The sequence below is a fragment of the Perissodus microlepis genome, chromosome 1, assembly GCF_051167445.1.
Source record: "Perissodus microlepis isolate ML-2025 ecotype Zambia chromosome 1, ASM5116744v1, whole genome shotgun sequence".
NCBI lineage: Eukaryota > Metazoa > Chordata > Actinopteri > Cichliformes > Cichlidae > Perissodus > Perissodus microlepis.
The window spans coordinates 15,118,655-15,145,093 of record NC_140461.1 but is presented as its reverse complement, the minus strand read 5'-3'; the positions used below and the strand labels follow the sequence as shown (position 1 = coordinate 15,145,093).

At 39.6% G+C, this 26,439-nt stretch overlaps 3 protein-coding genes across 4 annotated transcripts; 1 reads left to right on the top strand and 2 right to left on the bottom strand.

Annotated features, from left to right (window-relative positions):
* Nucleotides 1-1,481: 1,481 nt before the first annotated feature.
* rhoua (ras homolog family member Ua) lies at nt 1,482-12,075 on the bottom strand. The gene is made up of 4 exons (XM_084931579.1): nt 11,477-12,075; nt 10,988-11,046; nt 7,603-7,791; nt 1,482-6,224 (listed from the first exon to the last, which is right to left on the bottom strand). Exons 1-4 carry the CDS (start codon nt 11,766-11,768, stop codon nt 5,940-5,942), a joined length of 825 nt encoding a protein of 274 aa, XP_084787705.1. The 5' UTR covers nt 11,769-12,075; the 3' UTR covers nt 1,482-5,939.
* A 2,393-nt stretch (nt 12,076-14,468) lies between these two features.
* pdcd2 (programmed cell death 2) lies at nt 14,469-18,195 on the top strand. 2 transcript variants are annotated; one of them, XM_084931564.1, is made up of 8 exons: nt 14,469-14,760; nt 15,386-15,494; nt 15,623-15,679; nt 16,234-16,422; nt 16,963-17,127; nt 17,268-17,368; nt 17,446-17,559; nt 17,667-18,195. In XM_084931564.1, exons 1-8 carry the CDS (start codon nt 14,581-14,583, stop codon nt 17,844-17,846), a joined length of 1,095 nt encoding a protein of 364 aa, XP_084787690.1. In that variant the 5' UTR covers nt 14,469-14,580; the 3' UTR covers nt 17,847-18,195. The 2 variants fall into 2 exon arrangements, with proteins under 2 accessions (XP_084787690.1, XP_084787681.1); XM_084931555.1 differs by having other exon boundaries at nt 16,960-17,127.
* A 1,380-nt stretch (nt 18,196-19,575) lies between these two features.
* On the bottom strand, nt 19,576-26,439 carry tbp (TATA box binding protein). Its single transcript, XM_084931529.1, has 9 exons — nt 26,328-26,439; nt 25,704-25,902; nt 23,895-24,072; nt 23,598-23,766; nt 23,337-23,424; nt 22,444-22,535; nt 22,145-22,312; nt 21,930-22,024; nt 19,576-21,093 (listed from the first exon to the last, which is right to left on the bottom strand). The coding sequence occupies exons 2-9, from the start codon at nt 25,755-25,757 to the stop codon at nt 21,014-21,016; spliced, it is 924 nt and encodes a 307-aa protein (XP_084787655.1). The 5' UTR covers nt 25,758-25,902; nt 26,328-26,439; the 3' UTR covers nt 19,576-21,013.

Below are 26,439 nucleotides of genomic sequence, written 5' to 3'. Positions count from 1 at the left end.
CCAGGTAACAAATGTGAATTCTGAACCCTGGCTGACACAACTGACTTAATCAAGGGCTCTGGCATTATTTACCCTGACATGTGTCAATCATTGGTGTCCTGCACTCTCATTGGTAGTCCTTTCATTCAACTGCCAGTGGTTATTTCACCCATAGTCATGCGGAGTCTTCAAATGTCATTCACTTCCTGTGTGGGCGCAGCTTTAACAATGTGTTGTTACATTCACACTAAAGACCACAGTGGCTCTAAAAAAGCATATCTTGAACAGGTTTTGGAAGGAAATGTTATTTTACTATTTATGATGCAAAAAAGTTGACATACTCTAGAAATGCTTTTAACTTTCCATGCATTTTCTCACCCATACAAGTGCCCAATGGATTTTATTGAAAAACCCCAAAATATTAATGACTAATGATTAATCAGTGGCAAAGCTATCCAGTGGGCTTGAGTGAATGCACACTTGACACCACTGGCCTGTTTTCTTGACTGCTTATTTAACTCAGGGTCATAGAGAGGCTGGGATCTAACCCAGCTGGCACAAGGCGAGGGCAGGAGGGTGCCAGTCCATCATTGGGCTAACACAAAGAGACTGACCATCGCACACTCTTACCTCCACACACATGTAGCCAGTTTGGAATCGACCATTTAACCTCAAAAGCATGTATTAGGACTCTGAGAGGAAGCCAAAGAAAGCAATAATAAGTCATGTGCTGTTTTACTTTGTGATTCTTAGTCTGTTTACACTGTTGTCAGTTTTATTTCCTGGCCTTGTTAGTTTGCATGTTCCATCCCGCTAAATATTTCAGCCGTGTGGTCCTTCACACATGTTTACAGATAGCCATCAGTCTCCTCAGCGTATATATACCTGAATTTGTTCTTCTTACCTGCCAGAGTGTGTTGTCTCCTTCAAGCTTTCCAGTATTCCTAGGGTTTTTCATGCCTTTTTACAGGGGTGATCGTGGCTCAAGAGTTGGGAGTTCGCCTTGTAATCGGAAGGTTGCCGGTTCGAGCCCCGGCTCGGACAGCCTCAGTCGTTGTGTCCTTGGGCAAGACACTTCACCTACTGGTGATGGCTAGAAGGGCCGATGGTGTGATATGGCAGCCTCGCTTCTGTCAGTCTGCCCCAGGGCAGCTGTGGCTACAACTGTAGCTTGCCTCCACCAGTGTATGACTGGGTGTGTAAAGCGCCTTGGGGTCCCTAGGAGGGACTAGTAAAAGCGCTATACAAATACAGGCCATTTACCATTTGGTGCTCGTAGTTATTTTCTGGACTTCAGGTACTTTCTGTGGAGTTTGGACTTTTGTCAAACTCAAAACCGTTCTGCATTCAAGCGATGGTGCTAAAATGCTGCATGCCCTACTGCCCTCATTTCAAACATGCATGCACCTTAAAATGAAACCTCAGTCTTGTTTACAGCCTGTGGGAGTAGAGTTTATATACACACACATTCTCAGTCTGCCACTAAGCACTCAAACACAACATATTTTTATACCAAATATTCTTTATTTCTCAGGGTATAAAACATCTGTACAAATATATCAAACACAAACCAAAGCCCTCAGTTAAACAGAGAATTGCAGCAGTGTTTTTATATGCAGAGAAAATGAAAACACTGGCGCTTCACACAGGCTCAGTGGACTGGTTTCCTAAGAGAAGCTTTCAGCTGGTGTCTCATGTGAGTGAGCTCAGGTGTCCTCTAGGGGGTATCAACCTCAGTAAAACAATCGAACCTCAAAAATGAGACCTTCTGTTGGCAATGCTTCTGTTTACACTCACATAACCACGTGGTGCAGTCTTGTGCAATCAGAAATTAGGTCAACATGGGCATTTAGTGCACAACTTCATGCACATTTAGACCTAAAGTAAACAGAGGATCAGTTCTTGTTGTAGTCTGACTCAAACATTTTCCTATTGGATGACTTTAACTTGCTATCCAATAGCACTACACAAGTTACTTATTGATAAGTGTCCTCAGCAGGGATAATTAGGTCACTCTGGAATCCAGTTCCAGCACCAAATCTACTGCAATAGCTAAACTCAACCACATCTCTGAAAACTCATAGCTCAATAACACCTATAAAACTCCTGACTTTGGACCTGCTCCAAACACAGAACATTTCTGTCTTAGCTTTAGAAGAATACCAGCACACCACATGTCTTCTCTGACTGTCTTTAAACACTGTTCACTTCCAGAGACCGATCTGTTCTACATTGCAAAGCCTTACATCCATCATACAGTGCAGGGTGCATGCTGCTGTTGAACACTTGGGGGAAAGGGGGGGGGCAGCTAAAAGAAGTAAAACTTAATCTATGCTGTTTTCTGGTAGCACAGTCATAGTCTTACACATTAAAAGTTGTATCACATGACAGCAGTTTGAATTGTAATATCCTATTAATCAGTCAGTCATGAACAGAGTGGCATAATTTGCATGTTTTATGGAGTCACATTTTAATGTATGAGGAGGAGAAAAAAACATCAAGGAGGATTTACCCTGAAATCCAACTCAGACCTATGTAAGAATATGTTGATTTAATGTATTTCAGTAGGTATACATTTTTTTTTTTTAAAGTATATTTACTGAAAGACTGCAGTGAGCAAACAACTTTCCAGAAAATTTAAACTAGGTAAAAGCTGATAAAGGGAAACACAAGCTATGATAAAGACTCTGCATGACCTTTAGCCTACTTTACTGCACCATCAGCCAAGACTGCACACAAACAGCAAGACAAGTAACCTATTATGCCTTTTCCCCTGCAAGAAACAATGCGTTTGCTATCAAGCCTAAAACACCGTGAAACAGTGAAACCATTCAGTCTCCACTGTAACATCTTCAATAGAAAGCTACCAAGCAGCTCTACTAAAACCCATTCTAAAGCTGATCTGTTTTGCTTTTCCTTATTTTCTGTTATACATCAACTGTCACACTCATGGATGGTCGTATTAAACACAGACAAATTTTCAAATAATGACATCAGATATCCCTGTGAGCCCAAAGGCTGAGGCTGTTTTTTTTTACTCTTGGATCTTTATGATGTCACTGAGAGGTGATGACTTTAATATGGTAATTTCTGAGCACAGAAGCTCCACCCACCTGCCAACCTGTTCAGACCTTCTGTTTACAAGAGGAATCCAAAAAAGGTTGAAAAGGCCTAAAAACAGTTTGTTTCAGACAGAAGATGACAGAAGGCCCAGTGCAAGAAACATAAGGATTATTTTGAACTGTGACTCATGCAAAGCTACTCTAGAGTCCAAGAATAAATATGAAGCTGAAAATGAGCACAAGAGTGTAATTTACTAATTGGCTGAAAATATGCAACTCTGACAGAAAACACTACGTGGATTCCAAACTGTGGATATTTTAATCTAAATAAAACATTTCTTATTTTTCAAAGTCTCATTATTAAAATGAATTGAACTTCCCAGGCACAACATGGCTTACTCTGTTTCACACCAGTAAAGAACCCAACAGCCACAGATTAGAAAATGTGATGCGGGGTAGTTCTTTGGGGGAAAATGCTTATTTTTGAGAACTCTACAAGGTTTTCACGCCACACTTAAAAGCCAAAATACCTGTCAGTTACATCTTACATGGGCCTGATGTCATTGTAACTTCACACATCCACAGCCTCAGTTATTTTTATGTCACTAACAATACAAGAAGCAAAATATGTCATTAAATCAAATCTTTTAAACAATTTTAAGACCCTGAGCTTTAAACCATTTGCCCAGGCCATCCTTTTTGGTGCCTCATTGGTGGATATGTATGCTGGCTCTTGTATATATTTTTACTGTACTCTTTACTCTGTGCTGTTTAGAATCTGGTCTGTGATATGTTTTATGAAGGCCGCAAGCTGAAATGCGTCAGTCAAATAATAAATCTGTTTTTCATTATATAATTATCTTTTTTCTAATAAATTCTGACATTTAACTGGGAAGTGAGATAAAACTTCCAAATTTTGAAATGCAGCTATCACAGTGTTCATGTCTCTATGAATAATTGTGTTTTATGCTACAAAATGGCATAACAAACATTGCGCCCTTTCCTGTCTGCTGCAGTGACTTTAATACAACGGGCCTTTTTAGACGGAGACGCTGAAGAAAAATAAAACAGATCCTGCTGTTCTGTGCTCTCGGTTTAGTAACTATGGTGTACGAAGGAAGGTGTGGCAGCTGAGTGTGTGACAGCCACATGTTTTCCATCTTCACTTTTGTTTTTATTGCTGCTTTACAACACATAAAGCTACATCTATTTGAGAGAGGACAGCCTGCAAGCACTATCACAGAAAACAGTAAACACAGGGTTGGCTATAACAGTGAGGGCAGAAAAACGGATGGTTAACATTGCTAGTACACAATTCAAACTTCACAGTCTTAATTGCATTGAAGAGAAAAGGTGAAGTCACTTTCTTTTTTTTCTTTTTCTTTTTTTGCAAACTTACAGAAACAAGCACATGCAAAGAGCACTGCGTTGGTTTAATTACATTACGTGCTCATAGTTAAGGTTGTTTAAGTGTCTGCAAAGATAAATCAAACCCACATCAAGCAGAACAAATATCTAACATCAATCGGCTTTTATTTGCCTGCCTTGCAGCTTGTGCCTGTAGATGATTTAGATTCGAATGTCTCAGTTTTAAACTGAATTCTTCATTTCCATGTGAAAAGAGCCACTTGAGTACTGCACTGAGCAACGTTCTCGTTTGTGGAACAATGCGGTCATGAATTACAAAATGTCCTTCTGCCCGATTAAGGTCAAGCACCAGTCACCAGCACAGTGCAGAGATTTATATTTAACCACGCCACACTGGTACCACTCTATTTTAACAGATTGTTCAGTCTTTCAGTAATAATGGGGGCTAGATGAAGATGATAAAATACCACAGCTACCAGTGGAAACCCAAAGTGGGTCACTGAGTCCTGGATCCAGGTTGTATCTTCTTGACTAAAGATACAACTTGCTATTAGAGAGCAGTGGATATTCAGACATGCTTTTTAACATATTATGATTTTTTCTTCATTATCTGGCTCCTTATTCTTTGAAATCTCACTTTTGATCAAAGCACAAGAAGAAAGACATGATTGGCACCTATCCAAAGCCTCACCAAACCTTTTTCTGTCAGGACACGCTGAAAACTATGCTTAATTTCATGCCAGATCTAACAGCATAATTGTCCAGATCAGCACTACAATAAAAGGGGAAAACCTGATCCAGGTTATAGACTAAACATGTGTGTCACCAGGAAATACTTAACAGTTTAATAAAGTTTTTTTTCATTATGAATAACAATGGCCCCAGTTATAAAAAGCAGCTCTAAAATAACTGAGGGTTGGACTTGTTCTGACTATAATTATACCCACTGATCATTGTCTGGGTCAGAAACTCCAAAATGACAACGTTTGGTCTGGTCTGGTCTATTTCAGTCAGCAGTTCTTTCTAATCATGGGCATCTGAAACCAGACTAAATTTAGAAGCAAGTTAAAAAAAGGACCAGGAATTGGACGCACAGTTTTTAAGCCACCAATAATAACAATTATATTCTGAAGACAGTCCAGTTCCCCTCCAGGGTTCGTAACCAGGCTGCATAAATCCATTATAGGTTGGATCTAACTCCAGAGAAAACACAGTTCCAAGTTCCTGTTCAAATCTGTACCAGTCTAATCCTGAACAATATTATCACATCTTCTGCTAGTCCTACAATAGAACTGGTTCATGCCAGTTTAATTCCAGGAGACACAGCACCACCTTCTCCTGCAGGGAGGCTCAGTAGTAAATCTCATCCAGAATCCAGAATGGGGGCTAAAAACAAAATATTTTACATCTGTGACACTTCCCAGCCGCAGTCCAAGAGAGGTCCTGTATCCGTCTCCTTTTAAAGAGAAAACCACTTTTCTGTGCTTGTCAACTAAAACCCAGCTGAATCAGACAAGAATAAAGTCTCCTCTAGGCCACACAACAGTACCTTCTCCACCACGACTTTGACAGACTTTTCATCTTGTCCGGTGTCTGTCTTTGCTTTTTTCTGCGTTTCTTTTTCCCCCTTTGGTGCTTATGGGAGCTGTAGTTCTGCAGGCTGGCCAATATGGCTGTGTCAAACACTTCCTTGAGATTTTTTTGGGTCAGCGAAGAGCACTCTAAGTAGGCCACTGCTCCAATCTCCATCGCACAGTCCTGGGCATCCACTGGGTCCACAGGTCTTTCACGGTACTTTGCCAGATCAATGAGGACCTAAAGAAAATTACAAAAATATGAAATAAATATACTTACTAGTTTAAGCAAATAGCATCACATCACCCCAATACTATTTGTCTTAGAATTGCTTTTTACATTTTAATTGAGCCTTTTAAGGTATATCTGGATCTGACTTTAAGTTATATCTCTTTCCCCATTGGATGCCTATTAGAGTCAAATCTCATCTTTATGGGGGAAAGACATACACCATAAAAGTAGATCCAGGTGTGGCCCTTGTGGCTGTTTTAAAGTCAAGAGGGTGACTGCATGTTTACATCAGCACCGGCCTGAAGAGATCCTTCTCACAGAGTTAATTATTGTTTTCCCTTTTCGGTCCTCTTAATCTGTATTGCCTGCTTTTAGTCTTCCTTTTTATAATTTTTTACATTTTTGCCTGTTTTGTCTAACCTCTTATTTGTCTCTTTTTTAAATGAATTAGTCTTATCTTTTTGCCTGTCTGCCAATTGCTAACGAGAGTCAAAACATGAAGTGGACATGAAAATGGACACGGCGGACCAGCGTGTTTATTACACGCTTTGATATCAGGTTGCATCTTCATACTTTCATTAAGGGTAAATTGCATCCATGGTCAATTTTAGAATTGCCAGTTAAACTCACGTATCTTTTTACTGTGGGACGAAGCCAGAAAGATTAGAATCTGACAACACTGACGTACAGCAGGAACACATTTGCAGGAACCTGCTTGCTGTAAAGTGACAGTACTGACCTCAGCACACAATCAGTTGAGGAGACAGGAAAGATGCATCTGTACAGGCTTTAACATTTTTATGCACTGGGTACGTTGCACAAAAAGGTTTTATAATCCAAACAGCTACAGCCCTTGAGTATACATCCATGTGCTTTTTCCTACAAACACATTATGCAATGCCAAAATTGCATTTGGTCATAATGTCAAAAGTTGCAACATTACCAACTTGTGACATTGCGACAACTCTTCTCTGTGGTCACAAAAAAACATCCAGACAGCACGGAGACTTGGACATTTACGAGGCTCCAGTTTGTGGTGCTGCTGAACGATGCTGTGTTTCTAATATTTACTCTACCCTGACTGATTTAAATGGAGCAGACAAAATGTATAAACCTCGACAGTGGTATAACTAAAGCTGCCAAAATGACCATAAAGGTGAATAAATATTTCTCTACAAGAGAATCAACACCAGCTGAACGTCATAACCTTCAAAATGTTACAGTTTAATTCTAGATTCACAACCAAGCTGTGCAATAACTATAATAACGCTTCCATTTAGTTTGTGCATGGTGTCATTGGTTTACACAATGATAAGAATGAGAAGAAAGAGAAACAGGCAATATAATTACATAAATCATGATTTATGTACAGGATAAAAATCAACACCTTGACATCCTCTCTGAGATCACACTGCGTCCCGACAAGAACCAGCGGCGCAAAGGGGGCGTGTTTCCGAATCTCTGGTACCCACTTCTCAGGAACGTTCTGAAATGAGGCAGGGCTGACGACGCTGAAGCACAGCAGGAACACATCTGCACTGGTGTAACACAGAGGGCGCAGCTTGTCGAACTCATCCTGGAAAGGTTGTGAGAGATCGAGAGTGTTCACACAGAGATACTGTGATTCATCACTGCCTACCTCTGCTTCAAGGCAGTGGTTCTTAAACTAAAGGGCGGGCCCCACTGCAGGTGGGATGATGAGGGCTAGGAGTAACACTATGTTCAATTAATGTGATTTTTTTAAAAATATATAGCATACTTAAGCTATTATGCTAACCTTTCGTTTATTAAAATTCACCTCAGATCCCTTTTTACTGTTCATGATAGATAATAATTGGTAGAAGAGTGTGAACTTTATTTCTGCTTCTGGGGTGAAGCCTATCAGAAAAAGTTTGAGAAGCACATTTTATCAAAACCTAAAAATTGTCTTTCTGTTTTTCCTTGATCTCCAACTTTATCTTTCCTCTCTCATTCAATGTTCCACTGTTTTTGAGGGCAGCTGATCATTGTAGTGATAATCTACCATATTATCCCAACAGTGCACTTTTCTCTGGAAGTGCAGGTTTAACTTTTGTTTCTTGAGTTTCCAGAAGTAGAATGGGAGGAGCAAACAGCTATCAGGACCCTCTTCTGTTGGATTTATGAAACAAGCCCTGTCTCTAAAATTAGATTAAGCTTCAAGCTTTTATTTTTGACACGGCATGCTATAGCATCTCCCTAGTTATGCTGCTATAAGCTCTCACTGGTGGGAGACTTTCCATGAACAGAGCATTTTCATTCTCCTCTGAGATGCATTTTTTGTTTGTTTGTTTGAAACTGTCATACATGAATTCATGAAACAGTGATGACCTCTAAGTTTCCAGGTTTTTTGTTTGTCTGTGAACACGGTTATTTATCTGTCTAGATTAACCCATTCTTTATGAAATTAGTCATTTAAATTTTTAAAGTAAAAAATAAAAAATAAGTTAAATACAAATGTCTACATTCAGAGGCTGAAGGGAATGGTAGTGAAATGAATCATTTTGCGCTCACACAAGACCACACTATGAGTCATACACATTATAGATATTTTACTTTTCTTTTGTCTAATTTTAATATGTAATTAGTTGAAAATATGTTATAAATAATCATTAGAAACTACTTGATAAGGTGTATAAAAAGATGATGGTTTGGTTTAAAATACTTTTCTCAGTTGCCACAGTGATGTGTTCCCACTGTAGCATCTGCACAGCAGAGACCTGAAATGTACTGTAGTGATTAGTTTAACGGTTAAAGAAAAAAGAAAATCATTTCCATCAACGTGGACAAATAAATGACCTTTTTGTGATTCTTTTGCCATTTGCTATAGAACCAGGGTGATTGTACAACTGATGATGCTACATGTCATTAATGTTTGTCTTCTCTCTCCCAGAGTTTGTATTTTCTGCTGTTTTTTGTTTGTCTGTTCCTCCTTTCTCCTTACTCTTCTTTTTCCCCTCATTCTTTATCTGGTTGTACCAGAAGGCTACCACTTTCACTGGCTACTAATCAGATTTGGTTCCATTTTAAAATTTTTGTTTTAACCTTTAGAGCACTACATGGACAGGCCCCTCCCTATATTGCTGATTTGATTCACATATACACCTCTTCTCGTAACCTCCGGGGGACCACGGTGGTCCCCCACACTCGTTTCAGAGCTTGAGGGGACCGATCTTTCCTTGCATTCAGACTGTGGAATGCACTTCCTATATTTCTACAGCGTTTGGACTCTGTGGAGACCTTCAAAAAGCAGCTAAGGACATTTTTATTTCAAAAAGCTTTTAATTAGACCAGAGCGTTTATGATGTATTTATGATTGTATTGAGTTTTTGTTACCTCTCTTGTGAAACACTTTGTGACATATGTCTGTGAAAAGTGCTATATAAATACACTTTTACTTACTGATTTACTTTACTGCTTCTCTTCCTGCTAAAAATAAGTTCTTTCTCCCCATTGTCACCAAATCCTTTCTCATAGGGCATCAGCTGATGGTTGCAGTTTCCAGATACTACAAACTGTCTTACATATAAATACAGCTGAAGTGAGCTGAAAAATGGTGATTATAATGTTTTTATATGTTACATGTCAAGGTTATTACAGCTAACTAAAACGAAACTTAAAAACTAAAACTAGATGTGAAACTAAAATAAAAATAAAAACTAGAACCAAATGAAATGATTTTGTAAACTTAAACTAACAAAAATAAAATAAAAACATAGAGGAAATGTCCATTTTTAGTTTTAATGTTTGAGTATTTGTTACTTTGGATCAAATAAATGTATTACAACTTGCCTGATGAGTCACTGATAGACTTGTTTTTTTTTTTTTAGACTCTATTTACAAGACTGTGAGCTGACTGTGAGTTAAAAATGTTTTTTTATTGTTATACCTATAGTAATTTTCCTAAATCTTGCCTCAGATTATTATTATTATGCCCTCAAAAATAATACTTAAAAAACTAACACTGAAACTAATAAAACATAAATTAAAACGAAACATTTTTGAACAATAAAAACTGAACTGAAATAAGAAAATCCACTCTGGAAACTTACTGAAACTAAACTGAATTAAAAACAAAAAGTCAAAATGAAGTAAAAATAAAAACTCATTAGAAAAAAAAAACTATAATAACTCTGGTGCATGATTATGTGATTATACTGCATGTGTGGTGATTTTTTTTTTTTACCATATTTGTTTTATCTCTATCAGCATATACCCTCTGTTTGATGTTTAACCAGTTGTAGCTTATCACAGTGTTCTAGATCTTCCACTATCTTCAAACAAACATCTACTCCTTCGCAAATGTAGACAGAATTACATCACTTCCTGTGTGCCAGAGAGTTATTCCAAGGAAAGACCTAGAGATACACAAAACACTGATTTATTTTTAGTCTGGGAGTAATCCTAATCTATGTTCCTGTCATCTATGAAACATCCCTGCAATGTAGAACCTAATGAACTTCATGTTTTAACCTGTTTACATGTTATCCCACTGACTAGGGCTAGGACGTGCATTGTCCTGTTTCAATGCAGCCTTTTCAGCACGTCTTACCCCTCTTCCCTCCCATTTCCTTTGTAGCTCAGGCAAAAAAAAAAAGGCATTTGTCTTACTGGATGCTACTCAGACAGGCAAGAAAGAAAGAAAGAATAATTTCCTTGGGAGAGGCATTGTGTCCAACATGAATTTAAAAAAACAACAACAGGAAACACTGCTCTGTGAGTGTCTAGTGTTAGTTTGTACAGAGATCACTGACCTGTCCAGCTGTGTCACAGAGTTGTAGTTTAACTGGCTGCCCGTCCACTGATACCACCGCTACATGCACACACAGACACACAGACACACACACACAAAGACACACACACACACACACACACACACACACACACACACACAGACACACACACACACACAAATCATCTTGAGGTTAGTATCACCAATGTAAGGTTTACTGTTGTAATAAAATGAAAAACTTTGACTTTGATGACAACACAAACTGGCAAAAAAAAGTCAGTATGATAAAAAAAAATTAAAAGAATATGAAAAACTGAATTTTAATATATTAAATAAGTCAAGTAAACACATAAATCAATCCCTTGAGACAGCTTCTAGTAGGCAAAACTGTGACTGTGTGAAATAGGATCATTAAAGCCAAAGACATCATTTCTAACACTTGATGAACTGAAACATAGATCATTGAATTTATTGGATCCTATGAACCATGTCAGTTTCTCCTCTTTTTTACCTGAGAAGTTGTCAAACGCAGTCGGGATGTACTCGGTTGGATAGCCGTTGGTGGTGTAGCTGACCACCAGGCTGGTTTTCCCCACAGCCCCGTCCCCGACCAGGACGCACTTCACCCGCTTCTCCGCTGCTCCGGCTCCCGCTGACCCTGCCGCGGATCGCCGCGTCCTGCCCGAGCCTCTGTCCCGGCTCCGGACCCTCCGCGGGGGCACAGGCGGAGCAGGGGACACCGGTGCCGGCTTGTAGCAGCCATCGCCCCGCTGGGGCATCTGGCACGGAGAGGAGGGTGACATGGAGCCCGAGGAGACCCGGGCGGGAGGTTCAGTCCTGTTGAGGGCCAGTTTTCACTCTGTCCATTCTTCCGTTAACGTCCGCCACAGTTTGTCAACTGACTTTATGTGGTAGCCGAAGCCCTCTTCCTTTTAGTTACCATGGTTAAATCACCAAAGTTGGACCCGAGGCTCACCCAACACAGCCCCTTTAAGCGTCATGATTTATTAAATTATTAATGAGAGTCCGATTCTAAGAGCGGAGGATGAATTAACGTTGGCAGCTGGTCTGAGTCTATGTCCGTCCAGACGTCCAACGGACAGACCCGCCGCTAACTCCCCTTCAGTGACATCACGGTGCCTCTGTGTGTCTGTGTGTGTGTGTGTCTGTGTGTGTGTGTGTGTGTGTGTGTGTGTGTGTGTGTGTGCTTGGATTACAGGTGTTGTGGGGACACATAGCGGTTGCACGCACTCACACTGTATGGACTTGCCGCTCTTCGGAGGACAAACTATGTCTTACAAATCCATTAAGGTTTAGATTGATGTTGGGGTTAACTAAGTAAAAAAAGTAGTAGACGATGGTTTCATAGGCTGAAATTTGATTTATTTTTTCCCTCTTTTTTCCTGTTGCTTTTGTTTTCTTTGTTTTGAAAATGCTCTGCTGCTTTCATCAAGCATTACAGTGGCGTTTTCCTTGTATGAAATATCAGCATTATTGTCTAACATCTTTATTTTCATTTTTTGAAGTGAAAACCATGGTATGTGGTTTTCTCTTCTTTTTGTCTATTCTGGAGTACTTACTGCAAATCGCATACCACAACTGGTTTACTGGTAGCCTATTATGTACTTTACTACTGGAACTTAAAAACAAACTGAAGTCAAACATAGAGGAACAAAAGATCCCCAGTTCACAGAGACACAAATGCCTTATGGTTTGCATATATATACACACACACACACACACACACACACATGGATATACAGTATATGAGGGGGGAAAAGAGTTTTGTCCAATTGTAATGACTTGAAAGTCAATATTTGGTGTGACCACCTCTATTCTTCAACACAGTCTGAACTCTCATAGCCAGCTTTCTTGTGATTTCTTTAAGTAGTCTTCAGAAATAGTTCTTTTTTGGACATTGGCTGCCTTTTGTTCCATTTTCTGTCAAGACGATCAAGTGATGATGAACCCTCCCTTATTTACACTACAATAAGTCTAAGCTGATGGGGGCTTCCCACGATGTACTGAGCATTTCTTTTTCACTCATCTCTTTTCACTTTCTGTGTATTGATACACCACTTTGCATTTAATCATTACTTATAATTAATCTCTGGCTTATTTCCACAGTGTGTCTTTTGTCCTGTCCCCTTCCTCTCACCCCCAAACGGTTGCCTCTCCCTGAGCCTGGTTCTGCTGGATGTTTCTTCGTCTTAAAAGGGAGTTTTTCCTTCCCACTGTCACCAAGTTCTTGTCTATAGAGGGTCATCTGATTTTTGTTGTTTCCTTCTGTATTATTGTAGGGTCTTCACCTTACAATAGTTATAAAGCACCATGGGATGACTGTTGCAATTTGGCGCTATATAAATAAAATTTAACTGAACTGAATGATCCCACACTTCTTCAGTAATGTTAGGGTCCAGGTTCTGGGGAGACTATTGTGTGTTTTTCTATCCAAGTATGCATATGCTGCATTTTTAGTATGTATGGGATTATTACTATGCTAAAAAATAAATAAAAATAAATTGTAGCTGCTACCAATCAGATGCTTTTCAAAACTGATGGATGCTTTTCTGCGTTCATAATTTCATCAATTTTGACAAGATCCCAACACCAAGGCTGAAATGCAGCTGTAAAACATAACAGTACCTCCACTGTGTTTTACAGTTGGCTGTAGACACTCAACTGTCTTGAACTCCTCCATTGATGATGATTCATCAGTCCATCAGACCCGCTGCTACTGATTTTGAGTCCAGTTCTTGTGTAATTATTAATACCTCCTCCTTAACGCCCCCCCCCCTTATTTCCCCTTCTTAAGAATGAGAATGAATGAGGCATTAGTGAACAGTGCGTGGATGAAGGGCCAGACACAACATTGATTCATCCCTTGTATTCTGTTGTTTTTGTGCTTGCCTGACTCATAGGGAAGTGTTAAGTAGCTTAACAAAAACTTTGAAAGACCTCCAGAAAACCCCGAGAACTGTGTCTTAAGAACATGGATGGGATTTTTTTTTTTCCTCCTCCCCCCCTCTGCCTCTTGCTTTATTAGCCTTACTTATTAGCCTTGCTATTCCAGCCTTATGACAGCTGGAATAGCCTCCTAGCATAGTCCCACCAATTCCAATTTAAAGCAGAATATAAATATTGAGGAGAGCCTCGGGAAAGAAAAATAGAGCTATATCACGTTATAACGTAAAAAGTACAATATAAATATTATATTGTACGAATGTTATAATTATGTATATTGTAATAACGTGATATTATATTATTCAAACGTGACTTCTTGTAAAACTTTTTAGACTACAGGTGTGACATTTGCGCCATCTGGTGGACACAACAAAATACAACTAAAGTTAAATTGCTTATTAAAACATATTAAAACTCTACTTGTAGAATAGCAGTCAAATGTGTTAACTCAAGCCACCAAGCACTATCATATATTTATGAGTATTTACCAACAGAGTGACAGTTTCGACGCCCACGGAACTAAAGTCTGGGCTGTGTTTCCTCACGGACGAGTTTCATAACTGTAGCAGCATGTGTTTTGGTTGTGAGATGTAGAAGACGCTCCGTCGGTAAGGGTTAGAGTCTGTTCGTTAAATATTCTGTAATACCAACATGTCCTCGGCGGAGGTAGTTCTGGGTTTCCTGGAGGATGCGGAGCCGTGGCGGCTTCGGTCTCCTCAGTTCCCGAGTAAAGTCGGAGGGAAGCCGGCGTGGCTCAGCCAGAGAGGCCTGCCCTCTCTGCCCGGACTGGAGTGTGAGATATGCCGTCTGCCTATGGTTTTCCTGCTGCAGGTGAGTCTCCAGGAGCCATCTTATCCTACTTCATAAAAATATTTAGTTCACTTCACTGTACTGTACTGAGGTATAGAGAGATGTGCTGACATTATAATATAAAGACTGAAATAACTTGTAGACTACAGCTTTGGTGTCCTGTATAAAGAGTTAAACAGTAAACATATTAACACAACATTTTTAGCAGCATAAACACAGAGAAAGGAAAGTGGCACACATATCATACATTTGTATTTTATAAGCCTGCTAAAGAGGTACATACTGAAATATATCCTTAATAAATTAGAACCCCCCAAAATATATTTAATTGCATGGTTTAGGTACTAGACCTTCATTAGCCGGCTGGTTATTGATATATATTCTGATATAAGAATCGGAACATAATACCCAGGTGGTGTACAATGTGTGAGTATTTTTCAACTTTAATTTAGTACTTTTTACAAGCCTGATCTCACACACACACACTCTCTCTCTCACACACACACACACACACACACACAGAAACTATACCTAAGTGCACACATACTCAAATCTGGGTCAACTCCGATTTAACTTCTGCATCCCACCTCAGCCTTATTCACTATAAATAAATACATAAATACTAGATTTACCTGAATTGTTGCAGGTGTATGCACCAATATCCGGTCAGGACAGAAGTTTTCACCGAACGCTCTTTCTCTTCTGCTGCAAAACTCCAGAGTGCTACACGCGAAACGACAGCCGCTGCATGAAAGGTAGTTCTTCACTGTTTGATGTCTGTCACTTCCCAGGGGTGGTGTTGTGAGATGTTGTCTGATTCTACTCATTTTTCTCAATAGATTTTGCAGTATTTCTTAAAAAGCTGTGTTTTCCTTCATGCCAGTTTTCAGAAACCAGTTACAGAGGAGGAACGACTTCTACCCCTATGACCCTCCACCAGGTTTGTGAATTTTTGCTGCCTAACTCTAATGAAGTATTCAAGATTCAATTTCTGAGTATTTGTAGAAGAAGAAGAAGAATATGGTGGTGGTAGCATCATGCTCTGGGACTGTTTTGTTGTTAGTGGTGCTGGTGGTTCCACAAAGTGGATGAAATAATGAAGGAATGGAATACCAGCTAAACCATTTACACTTTGTCACACTTGGATGTTCCTTCCAGCTACCAAAAGTTTCTGGTTGAGGTGCAATTTGCTAAAGAACATTTAACAAAATATACAGAGTGTGTATGTATATATTTGAACCTTATACTATACTTTTCACCCTGTGTGGAGTATAAAAAATCCAAGAATTAATACAAACTTGTGCAGCAAGTTCTTGTTTTTTACTCTCATTAAAGATGTTTGCTGTACAATCCTTCCACTGTGGAAAAAGAACAATTTAAAGAAATCATTAAAAGCCCAAAGTTACCCTGACACTCATGCCCAATGTATGTGAACCTTTGACCACAACTGTATGTCTGTTTGTCAACAAATATAAAATATCATCTTCCCTTTAGAGGATGAACCACCCTGCAATGCGGAGGAGGGCCAGAGTGTGTTGCCCGTTTCGGGAGTTAAACTGTGTTGGGTGTGTGGATGCCCCGGTAACAAAGCCTGCTCTCGGTGCCACACTGTGACCTACTGTGGAAAACACCACCAGACCCTCCACTGGAAACAATCTCACAAGAAGGAGTGTTGCAGCCAAGGTGTGTGTGTGGGATATTTACTGGAGCTGCAAAAATCATAATCACATTGTTGTCAGTGCTGAGTTTAATGATTGTGTTCATTAAACTTTCCAAAGAAGAAATCTGGTTCTGAAATTTAATAAATGAATACATAAAATGAATTTAGAGTAAAAAATAAAATAAAATGAAAGGAGTGAATTTGGATTTTTATAAAGAGGCAAAAGTAAAGAAAGGTGATGAGTTCAAAATCATAAAACAGAACAATAAACCTTTTATTAATTGATGGAAGCTAAGGTTGTAATTGAAAATAATATTTGAGTAATTTCACAGCCCTCGGTACATTTAGATTAATTGGTGATTGTAAAATGGGTGTCAGCGCGTGTGGTTCTCTCTGTGTTAGCCCTTTAGTGGGCAGCCGATCTGATCCAGAGTGTATCTATATTTAGAAAAGCTATGGATAAAAAGCTAAGTGGTCCATAATCCTTTTCCCTGAGTTAAGAGAATTATGACTGTCATTTCTCATCACTAGAAAGACTAAACTTGTCCGTCTCTGTCTAGAAGGGTCTCCTGTTACACCCTCCCCGCTCCTCTTTCCTGAGACTGAGCTGGTCACTGAGCCAGAGGAGGAGGAGAAAGATGTCAAAGAGGCTGAAGGAGAACAAGAAGAAGAGGACGGTGGAGGGATCATTACTCAGAGGAGTGTCGATTGTCCCGCTTTGGCAGAATGTAAGGTTAAAGGTTAAAGTTTTTCTCAGTTTTCAATTGAAAAGTGAACTTTTATGTAGAAAACTCCAGTCTTAGTGATGTATATATTTATTTCATTATAATTTGACCAGCACCAATCCTGACCTTCTGTTCTCTATCAGCCCTGGCAGAGAGCGACCTGGAGGAGATGGCAATGCACGAGACTGAAGACAGTAAAGTGTTCCAGAGGTTTAAGAAGAAGATCGCACCTGAACCTCACCAGGTAGAAAATGGAAGAGCTAAAAAGATCCAGACGGTTGTTTTCTTCTGTCCATATCTCACAGTGTTTGTCATTTCTAGGTGATACGTTACAGTCGAGGGGGCTCTCCCTTGTGGGTCTCCTCTCAGCACATCCCTTCAGATGAGGATATCCCACCATGCACCTGTGGTGCCAAGAGGACGTTTGAGTTCCAGGTAATCGACCTGCTGATCTGTTGAAGACCTGCTCGGGTCTTTAATCTTTCACTAATGGTTGATTTATTCACAAGTTTGTGCTGTTGCTATCCTGTGTGTGTGTGTAGGTGATGCCGCAGCTGTTAAACAGTCTAAGCGTGGACTCGACTGGAGCTAGCATTGACTGGGGGACTGCGGCTGTCTACACGTGCTCTGCCAGCTGTGAACGCAGCGACCAGTACTGCCCCGAGGTCATCTGGAAGCAGGACTTCAGCTCAGATCAACACACGCAGACTGAACGAAGATGATGGGCGTCCCTTGTTTCATGCATAGCAGGAAAAGCACAGGTGGTGCTGATTTCATTAATATGTTTAGGCGACTCCGTTTCAGTGTGTTCGTTCACCCACGTGGCTTGGTGGGACACCTGATGTTGACATATCCAAATGTTTCACCTGAACTTGTCATTCAGTCAAAAAGCTGCGTGGTGCTGCAGGTAAGAGCTGACTACTTTTGCTGACTGAGCTAATCACATGGGAGTAATGCTGCCTCTCCCTATTAAATGGACTGGAGATTTAACTAATCATAAACTTTGTGCAAATATAAACATCAGTGTAAAATGCCATCTCCAAATGTATTAAAGACGTGTGTACAAAAAGATGTGTGTGTTGCATCATTAAAAACAAATTTAGCAAAACAATGTTTAAAGAAACATCTGGATTTTTCCACTAATCACCTCACAGCGGCTCACCAGCGTCCATCCCCACAGTTTAATAACCACAGCAATAAGTCACCAATTGGGACAAATTTTATTAACACAGCAAATTTACCAGCAAGACTCACCTCAAGTTACTGACCACATCTTTCAGATTCTACATATTCATAGTTCAGGTTAAGTATCTTAGCCAGAACATTTAAGTAATTAAAATGTATTCAGATACAGAAAACTGAATGTTTTAATGAACGAGTCTGATAAAGGGCTGCACAGGAAAAATACATCAAATACTTGATACCAGCTACAGTATGCTATGATGCATGCTCCTTTACTGCTATATAATATGAAACAAGGATGAAGCCACTGCCAAACCTGTTTACAGCTGTGGATTTAACCTAAAATTAGTACCATATTATCCTAGTAAGAGCTCTTCCCTCTCAAACTGCTGGCTCATTTGTGGTTCCTAGAATTTCCAAAAGTAAAATGGGAGGCAGAGCCTTCAGTTATCAGACCCCTCTGTGGAACCAGCTCCCAGGTTGGGAATCAGAGATGAGATGAGATAGCCTTTATTTGTCAGTTGCAGGTCTTTTGCCCACAACCGAGATGACAGACCTTGCCAACCGTACATACAATACACAAACATCACATTGGGGAGACAGGTCAGGCTAGGTAGCGAGGAAAAAACATCGAAATGTGTAACACAAAAGGATAATACAGGAATGCACAGATATCAACACACCATAGCACAATAAACACAGACAAGCAACATGGGAAAGAGTTCCAGTGTGTACATCTGATCTGGGACCGCTGCAATCTTCGACTGCGCCTCCAGCTGACCCGATGTCCACATCAGAGGGGAGGTAAGCGTTGGAGGTGGCGTTGGATCCGGGGTAGGGAGGGTGATGCGTCAGTGAGTGCTTATCAGTATATGTATGTGTGTGCGTGTCCATAGTGGGAAAAGGAAACTGTCTCTACTTTTAAATCTAGGATTAAAACTTTTAAAGTTTACAATTATGGCTGAATTGAGTGACCCTGAACAACACTACGCAGTTACGCTGCTATAGTCCGAGGCCCCTCCCTGAGCCTGGTTCTGCCAGAGGTTTCTTCCTGTTAAAAGGAAGTTTTCCTTTCCCACCATCACCAAGTGCTTCCAGATAGTAAGTCATGATTGTTGCTTTTGTATTTTTTAATATTGTAGGGTGCTTAGCTTGCAATATTAAAGCACTTTGAGGTGACATATAAATAACATTGAATTCAAAACACAGGGGGTTAACCAAACAAAAATGGTGCTTAATCCAACAGAAGACCCAGATCCGACAAAGGAGTCCGTATGTACATGTTTATTAACGCACTGAGAAGTACATTAACAGTTTAAGAAGCATGTAGATGCGACAGGTTCCTGACTGAGTTCCATACATACAGTCGATAAAAGTGGCTTAACTGAACATGTGAACCAAACAATCTGCCAATCAAATATTCTGAACTGGTTAAGAACTACATGTTAACACTGGTGTGAAGGATGTGCCCAGCTGAACCTGCATGAGATACACAAGCACATCAAAACGTGACCAGAATTAAAACACATTTAAACGGCTTTTTTTCCCCAGCTGTGTGTCTGAGCACAGTTCACTGGTAACCAGGACAGAGTCATATTTTTCTATGCTTGTAAAAAGTACCTAAAAAAACTTTTAAATATAGGTTTGATTAGCCAAAAACAAATTATTAAAATGAAAAATAATAAATATGCAGCAACGTGATGCATATTTTACCTGCCATCAATCACTAGATGTAAATTCAGGATTAGGTTGGCAGCCGCTTCTTGCACTCAAAGCTAATAGCGTCTTTCTTGCAGGTCACATTTCAATCCTGGCTAAACTTAAATGCCAGTGATCTTACAAACACGCTGTCCTGTTAGTCAAAGAAACAAAAAGAATATCTGCAGAGCAGCATCTCCTTCAAGGTCGGAATCACTTATTTACAGTAGAAAAAATATTTCTATATGTACATACACATGAAAGTTTGAGCATTAAAACACTTCTTTCAAAAATTACAACATGTTATCTGCTCCAGAGAAAATTTTAGACTGACTCCAAACTATCAAAGAATTAAGCAGGATTGCAACAGGAAACCAAACTGATGAACTACTAAACTTCAGCCGTAGGATTTGGATCAGTTTAGTTCAACTTGAGGTGTTTCACACTTTAAGAGAATTCACTGTCAATAACTGCTGAACTTACAGGCCTTAAATTTAGAAAGAAATCTACCTTTGCAAAGTAGGCAAATTCGGCTTTGAAGTCTCTCTCTCTGATTTGGGGCTTACAGAGCTGATTATGTCAAAATAAAATATGAGCAATTAATAAAAACCAGAAGTAGAAAACTAACTGCAAAAAAACAAAAAATAAAATAAAACAGTCCAGGACTGCCCCTTTTCTAATTAGCAGTTTTTACACTTTCTTACAATCTTATGTACAATCGAAAGAGGACTTAAAATGTATATGGAATAAACTGACTTTTAAATATAGAAACTTGTGGGATCATAACACAGAAAAGACAATCCTTAAAACCCTGCTTTTAAGACAACTTGAAATACTGTAGGGACAAAAAGTAAAAGTGAGGGAATCACTTCATTGTAGCACATCTCTTACAGAGGTCCACATGAAGAGGTCAGCGTAAGGCTGATGCTTGATGTGAAGCTTAAAAAATAAAAAATAAAAAAATGTTAGAAACAGGGTTGTGGGGACGATAAAAGAAGAGATGCAGGGTCTACGTTGTCTTCCGAAAGCCTTTGAGGATGGGGTATATGTTTTCAAAAGCTTCGTAGATCTCTCCTCTCACTTTGGCACCTTAAACAAAAACAGGGAGTATAGTAAGTTACAAAAGTTAATTCACAACAATCATCAACAGAGTTTAAAAACTGAACAAACTGCCCCATCATGGACATCCCATCTCGCCTGTCCAAGTGCTTCAAGAAATGCAATTTACTTGATCTCAGTCTTACTTTTTACTCATCTTTAACTAAAACTTTAAAATGTTTGCACCCTCACAGAATAACGTCCTCACTATGCACTGCGGCACTTTAACTATGCTGTTTGTTTATTATAGATTTATTGTATTATTTTTATCCTGATCCCCTTTAAAACTATTTCCTGTTACGGAATCAAAAAAAGCATCTATCCATCAACGTTTAGTACTGTTATAGTTTTATTATAGATTAATTGGATCATGGGTTCAAGGAGGTTATTTAAAGATATTTTGTTAATTTGATTTTCCCCAACTACACAAATCAACTGACTGGAACTCCCTCAAACTTTATCATTTACGACTGGAGAAGCTATTAAATCAAATCCTTTCTGTCTATCCGACAGTCAGTATATCATTCGACTGTGCAGAGATTCTGTGTGAAACATTTTCCCAACTACAAAATGTCCAGTTCAGTATCAACTTTAAATGTATCATCAACTCCATGTTTAATTCTTGGACTCGCGATTTCTTTTGTATGGCTCATACATCAAAATAATTTATCTTATTTACGATGAGTGGCAAGGACACGAGGAAATTTAGAAAAGAAGGGTCTAAACAATGTGAAAATCAGACTAACACACTTTAACTTCTCCTCCTGTGTTTAATACACACAAAAGAAAAATGTTTTGTTTTTTAAGCAGACAGGATGGGATCTTACCTGTGAGTACAACTTTCCCAGACACAAAGATGAGCAGGACAATTCGGGGTTTGATCATTCTGTAAATGAGTCCTGGAAACAGCTCCGGCTCGTAGCTGCAAAACACAAGTTGGTTATTTTAGTTCTTAAAAAGCAAAGAGTACAAAATCCTTAACAATCATTTTTAATTTTGCAATTCACATGCTTTCAGTCATTTTAAAACAAACAAAAACTACCTGCTAAACTGCTGATGTGTGAGGACCAGTCCCTCCAGCCGAATGGGGAACTTCACGTCACAGCTGCCCACCATGTTCTGAATCTTGAAGTCCAGGAACTTGGCGGGAAAACCGAGCTTCTGCACAACACGCGCATATTTTCTGGCTGCTAACCTCGACTGCTCCTCACTAGAAAGATAAATGTCATTGAGAGCCCAGGGGAGCAGTCAAATATTAGTAAAGTAAAGCAGAAAGACTTTTTCCCCCTTTTTTGTAAAAAAAAAAAAATAAAAAAAAAAAATATTTAACTGTAATCTGACCTCTTGGCTCCTGTGCAGACCATCTTTCCAGAGCTGAAGATCAGAGCAGTGGTCCTGGGCTCTCGTATTCTCATGATGACAGCAGCAAAACGCTAATGAACGGAGACAGCGAGGCTGACCATTATTACACACATTACTTTTAAAATACAATAATTTCTGCTTGAATTTGATCCAAGCTGGGATTTTAATTCTATACAGATATTTGAGTTCGGTAGAGGAGACATGTTTAAATATTTATTTTTTAAAAGTGAGTTAAACAGGGGGCTGAAGAAGGAAAGATGTTGAGACTAGAGCTGTGTGCAACTAGTCGACTACAAGAATAAACAAGAACACAAGTCTGTTAACTAGTTTTTCAGTTTCAAAAGCAGTTTAACTCTCCTTCCACCAGCCATCTCTTACAACTCTTCTAGAGGTGGTGGCTGACTCAGAAGAGGGCATCCCTGCTTAGACTGCAGCCCCTGAGTCCCACACCCAGATCACACGCAGAAAATGAACGCTATGGACAGCTGGATGGATTTACAACACCAGATAACCGTTAGTTGTAATATGTAATGACATCACTTTCTGCAATAACTTGTACTGAAGTTTGTGTCACTCTGCATATGATTGGGTAGCATTAGCAATTTATAGCCAACAACCTGTGTTGTTTAAGTTTTTGAATACAATTATCAAGGAAATACGCCACTCTGTCTTTTATTTTGATTAGAGTGGAGATTTAAGATTTGGTGGGCCCTGTCAGAATTCCTGGTTTTCAAGTGGGCCACAGCACTCTTGACTTTAGGCCTTTCTAGTAAATTAATTACCAGGAACATCCACAGTTTGTAATTTGTAGCCTGCAGCCAGTAAAGTCACATCACTAAGCTGTAGAGCAATAAAAAAACCAAGAGCCTCACCTTTGGGTTGTACTCTGCATTTCTGGCTCTCAGGGCAATGGTCTTTAAATCCAGTTTACAGCCCAAGTTTACAGTAGATACTATATTTCTAAAAGAGGAGAAAAGAACAAGAGAAAACAACTGAGTAAAGGACATAAAAAACAATTAAAAATTTAATTCCCTTAAAGTACAGTGTGGTTCAATATATGTGCAGGAATTTCTTTCCTTTTAAAGCAGTTATCACCAAAAATGGGGGTGGGTGGGATGAGATGTGAAACATACTGTAGCTGCGGTACTATGCCAGAGGTTTCTGAAGCAGGGGTGGCCGGCGTGATGGGGGTCATGGGGGTCAGCGGGGTGGTAAAGAGGGGGGTGTTTCCTGGCAGTGCAGTTGTGGTCGAGCCTCCCACTGCCTGGGAGTGGAAAAGTTGAGGGGTCTGCCCCGACGTCCCTGCGAAGGAGAAAAAAAAAAAGTGGTTATTTATGTGTAACCGGAGATTAACTTCCACCACGGCTAAATAAAACCAAGATTTCTCATAATAAATGTGGAAGATAAAAAAATGACAGCTTGTGGAGTACCTGAGCTGGCCTGTTGTGCCTGTTGTTGTGCCTGTTGCTGCTGTTGCTGAGCCTGCTGTTGCCTCTGCTGTTCCTCCAGTATTGACAAACTGTTGGTGTTCTGCACTGGCTGGGGTGTCAGACCAGAGCCATATGGCATCATGGGGCTGAAGAGCGGCATGCCTGGGGTCATGGCTCCCTGCATGGGGATAAAGCAAAAAGAAGGGCGTAATGAAGCAGAGCAAAGATATAAGACAGTTCCCTCAGTGTTAGTATTCTTGTTTTTACGTCTGACTCTTCTCTTTACACAAATAAAACGAAAAATCTAAATGACAGCAGTCTCTCCACTGACTTTAAACCCGTGAAGAATATGTCGGTTCTGTTGGAAGTACAGCCATTTCCGACCAGTGAAAGAACAGAAAAGATCACAACTGTGACAGCTCAAGGTGTCTTTTTTTTCATGAAATAAAGACGTAACTTAAGAAATAAATCATATTTAGTAAGGTTGGACGATATGTAAAAATTTTCCAAACGACAATCGTCGGCCCGATAAATAACAATATGCAATATATTCACGCAGGTGCAGGCTTTTTGATGGACGGAGCAGTGTAATGTAATCTGATTTGCGCGTTTAGAATTTATATGTTTTCACCTTCTTTTGTTTGTTTCAGTATTATTATAGCTACTTTTTGGATTATTAGCCAGTATCTCTTTGTTTCCCTCCCCACCATTGTGTGTGGGTTTTTTTTTTAAATTTTAAATATGTTTGTTTGTTTTTTTCTTCTGAACATAAGCTACTGCCTTTCTTTCTATTATGAGTTTGAGTAAATGACTCGCTGCATTTGGGCGCACTCTGAGGAGGGTGCCGTTAAATTGCTTTTTCCGTTGACTGCTTCTCTTAGCTTTAACCAACATCATTAGCAAACTTACTCATAGGCAAATAAATAAATCATTCGTGTAAAAATGATCGGTGAAAGGCTCAGCCTATCGTCAATAGTCAATATATTCGTCCAATCACCCAACCTTAATATTTAGTAACACATAAGATGATTTAAGGGGTGTTGACACAGAGAGGAAATTACTCATCATCCATCACTTTGTCACTAATGGTTCATCACTGGAAAGCAGGCTCCAGTTGCATAAGTAACATACATTCATCAGCAGTATCCCTCATTCTCATTGGGAGTCACTTCAATCAGTCACCTCAAATTTGAGAAACGTAAAACTTTGTGTCCACCCACTTTGCATCACCAACACCTATTTCACCCTGTATCGATTTAAGTCTTTGAATAACCCTGATTTTATATGGTCTTAGGTCATCACAGTTATTCACTTCCTGCAGGGAATGGCTCTAGACCTTTTCCCTTCACCACTGATTTTCAATCCAGTTCTTGTGTAATTTGTTGTAGCATTTCCCCCTCCAGTTTCCCTTTCTTAAGAAAGGCTTCTTGACCATAATTGTTCCACTGAGACCATTTCTGATGAGGCTTCAGTATACAGCAGATGTATGAATGAAGTGAAGCACCAGACACAACACGGGTACATGCCTTGAATTAGGTACCCTTTTAATGCTTTAATGACTCATACGTCATTTTAAGTGGTTTAACAAAAAAAAAGATTCCTATGAAAACAGGGACTGAACTGAAAATGTGGAGAAAAGCACCCATTTTTAAGAACTTTAGAAAGCCTGAAGAACTATTGTTTAAGACCACTTCAAAAAATAGAAGAAAACTTGGCTCCTTGGATGCATAAATATAAAGAAACAACGGATGGCTAAATCTGTGACTTAATTTTCAAAAAGCCTTAATGATGAAACAAAGCCCATGTTACCTGAGGGGAAGCCACCAGCCCTTGGAAGGCTGGTATGCTGTTGTTCTGGTCCATCCCTTAGATTTCCACGTTACTTCACTGCCACCCAGTAGAAGGCAGTAAAAGCGTGATAACTAACCCAGCAGGGCTCTTTAAACCTCCAGCCTACAATGTCAAACACTGCAGACTCTTCTTTTTACCCCCGGCAGTAGCGTCTTGGCTGAAAAGATGACAAGAAGCACACTTTACTCAGATAAAACTCAAACAAAGTGGCGTAAACAACATGCAAATGAATGAAACCAAAATTGTGCAGCAGCAAGCGGTGGCGCGAACTCATTTAAATAACTTTAACATTTTCTAACATTACTGTAACTCTCTCGTTCATATCTTGCCCAGTACATGAGGTGTCCTTTAACCAGTTAAGCGTGCAAAATGCCGCTAATAAAGTTACCAAACATTCCTCGCACAAAATGAAACGTGTAAGCACACGGGCTAGCTGAAGTTAGCGGCAGTTAGCATTAGCAAATTTAGCAATCATGAATCTGCAAGCTAAACGTTTAAAAATTTCGGATTTATGCGGTAAAAACAACTGCAGATAACTCGAAAATCTGTTAGCATGAACCAGAAAATCATTCTTTAGCTTACAATCAAGGTGTCGCTGTTAAAATCAACACACGAACAGCATAAATTCAGCCCTAGCTCCGTAACTACCCCGGACTTGTTCTTGGGCGCTCACGACCTACTTCCGGAAGCTTCT

What these genes read in the sequence shown, in the direction of transcription:
- pdcd2 (XM_084931555.1), top strand. Translation starts at nt 14,581, where the DNA reads ATGTCCTCGGCGGAGGTAGTTCTGGGTTTCCTGGAGGATGCGGAGCCG. An exon ending in CCCCTATGACCCTCCACCAG is followed by an intron (nt 15,680 to 16,233) that starts GTTTGTGAATTT and finishes TCTTCCCTTTAG; the next exon opens with AGGATGAACCACCCTGCAAT. An exon ending in AGAGGACGTTTGAGTTCCAG is followed by an intron (nt 17,560 to 17,666) that starts GTAATCGACCTG and finishes GTGTGTGTGTAG; the next exon opens with GTGATGCCGCAGCTGTTAAA.
- tbp (XM_084931529.1), bottom strand. Translation starts at nt 25,757, where the DNA reads ATGGACCAGAACAACAGCATACCAGCCTTCCAAGGGCTGGTGGCTTCC. An exon ending in GGCACAACAGGCCAGCTCAG is followed by an intron (nt 23,767 to 23,894) that starts GTACTCCACAAG and finishes TCTCCTTCGCAG; the next exon opens with GGACGTCGGGGCAGACCCCT. An exon ending in ATGCAGAGTACAACCCAAAG is followed by an intron (nt 22,536 to 23,336) that starts GTGAGGCTCTTG and finishes TCCGTTCATTAG; the next exon opens with CGTTTTGCTGCTGTCATCAT.
- rhoua (XM_084931579.1), bottom strand. Translation starts at nt 11,768, where the DNA reads ATGTCACCCTCCTCTCCGTGCCAGATGCCCCAGCGGGGCGATGGCTGC. An exon ending in TGCGTTTGACAACTTCTCAG is followed by an intron (nt 11,047 to 11,476) that starts GTAAAAAAGAGG and finishes GTGTGCATGTAG; the next exon opens with CGGTGGTATCAGTGGACGGG. An exon ending in TCTGTGACACAGCTGGACAG is followed by an intron (nt 7,792 to 10,987) that starts GTCAGTGATCTC and finishes CAACCTTTCCAG; the next exon opens with GATGAGTTCGACAAGCTGCG.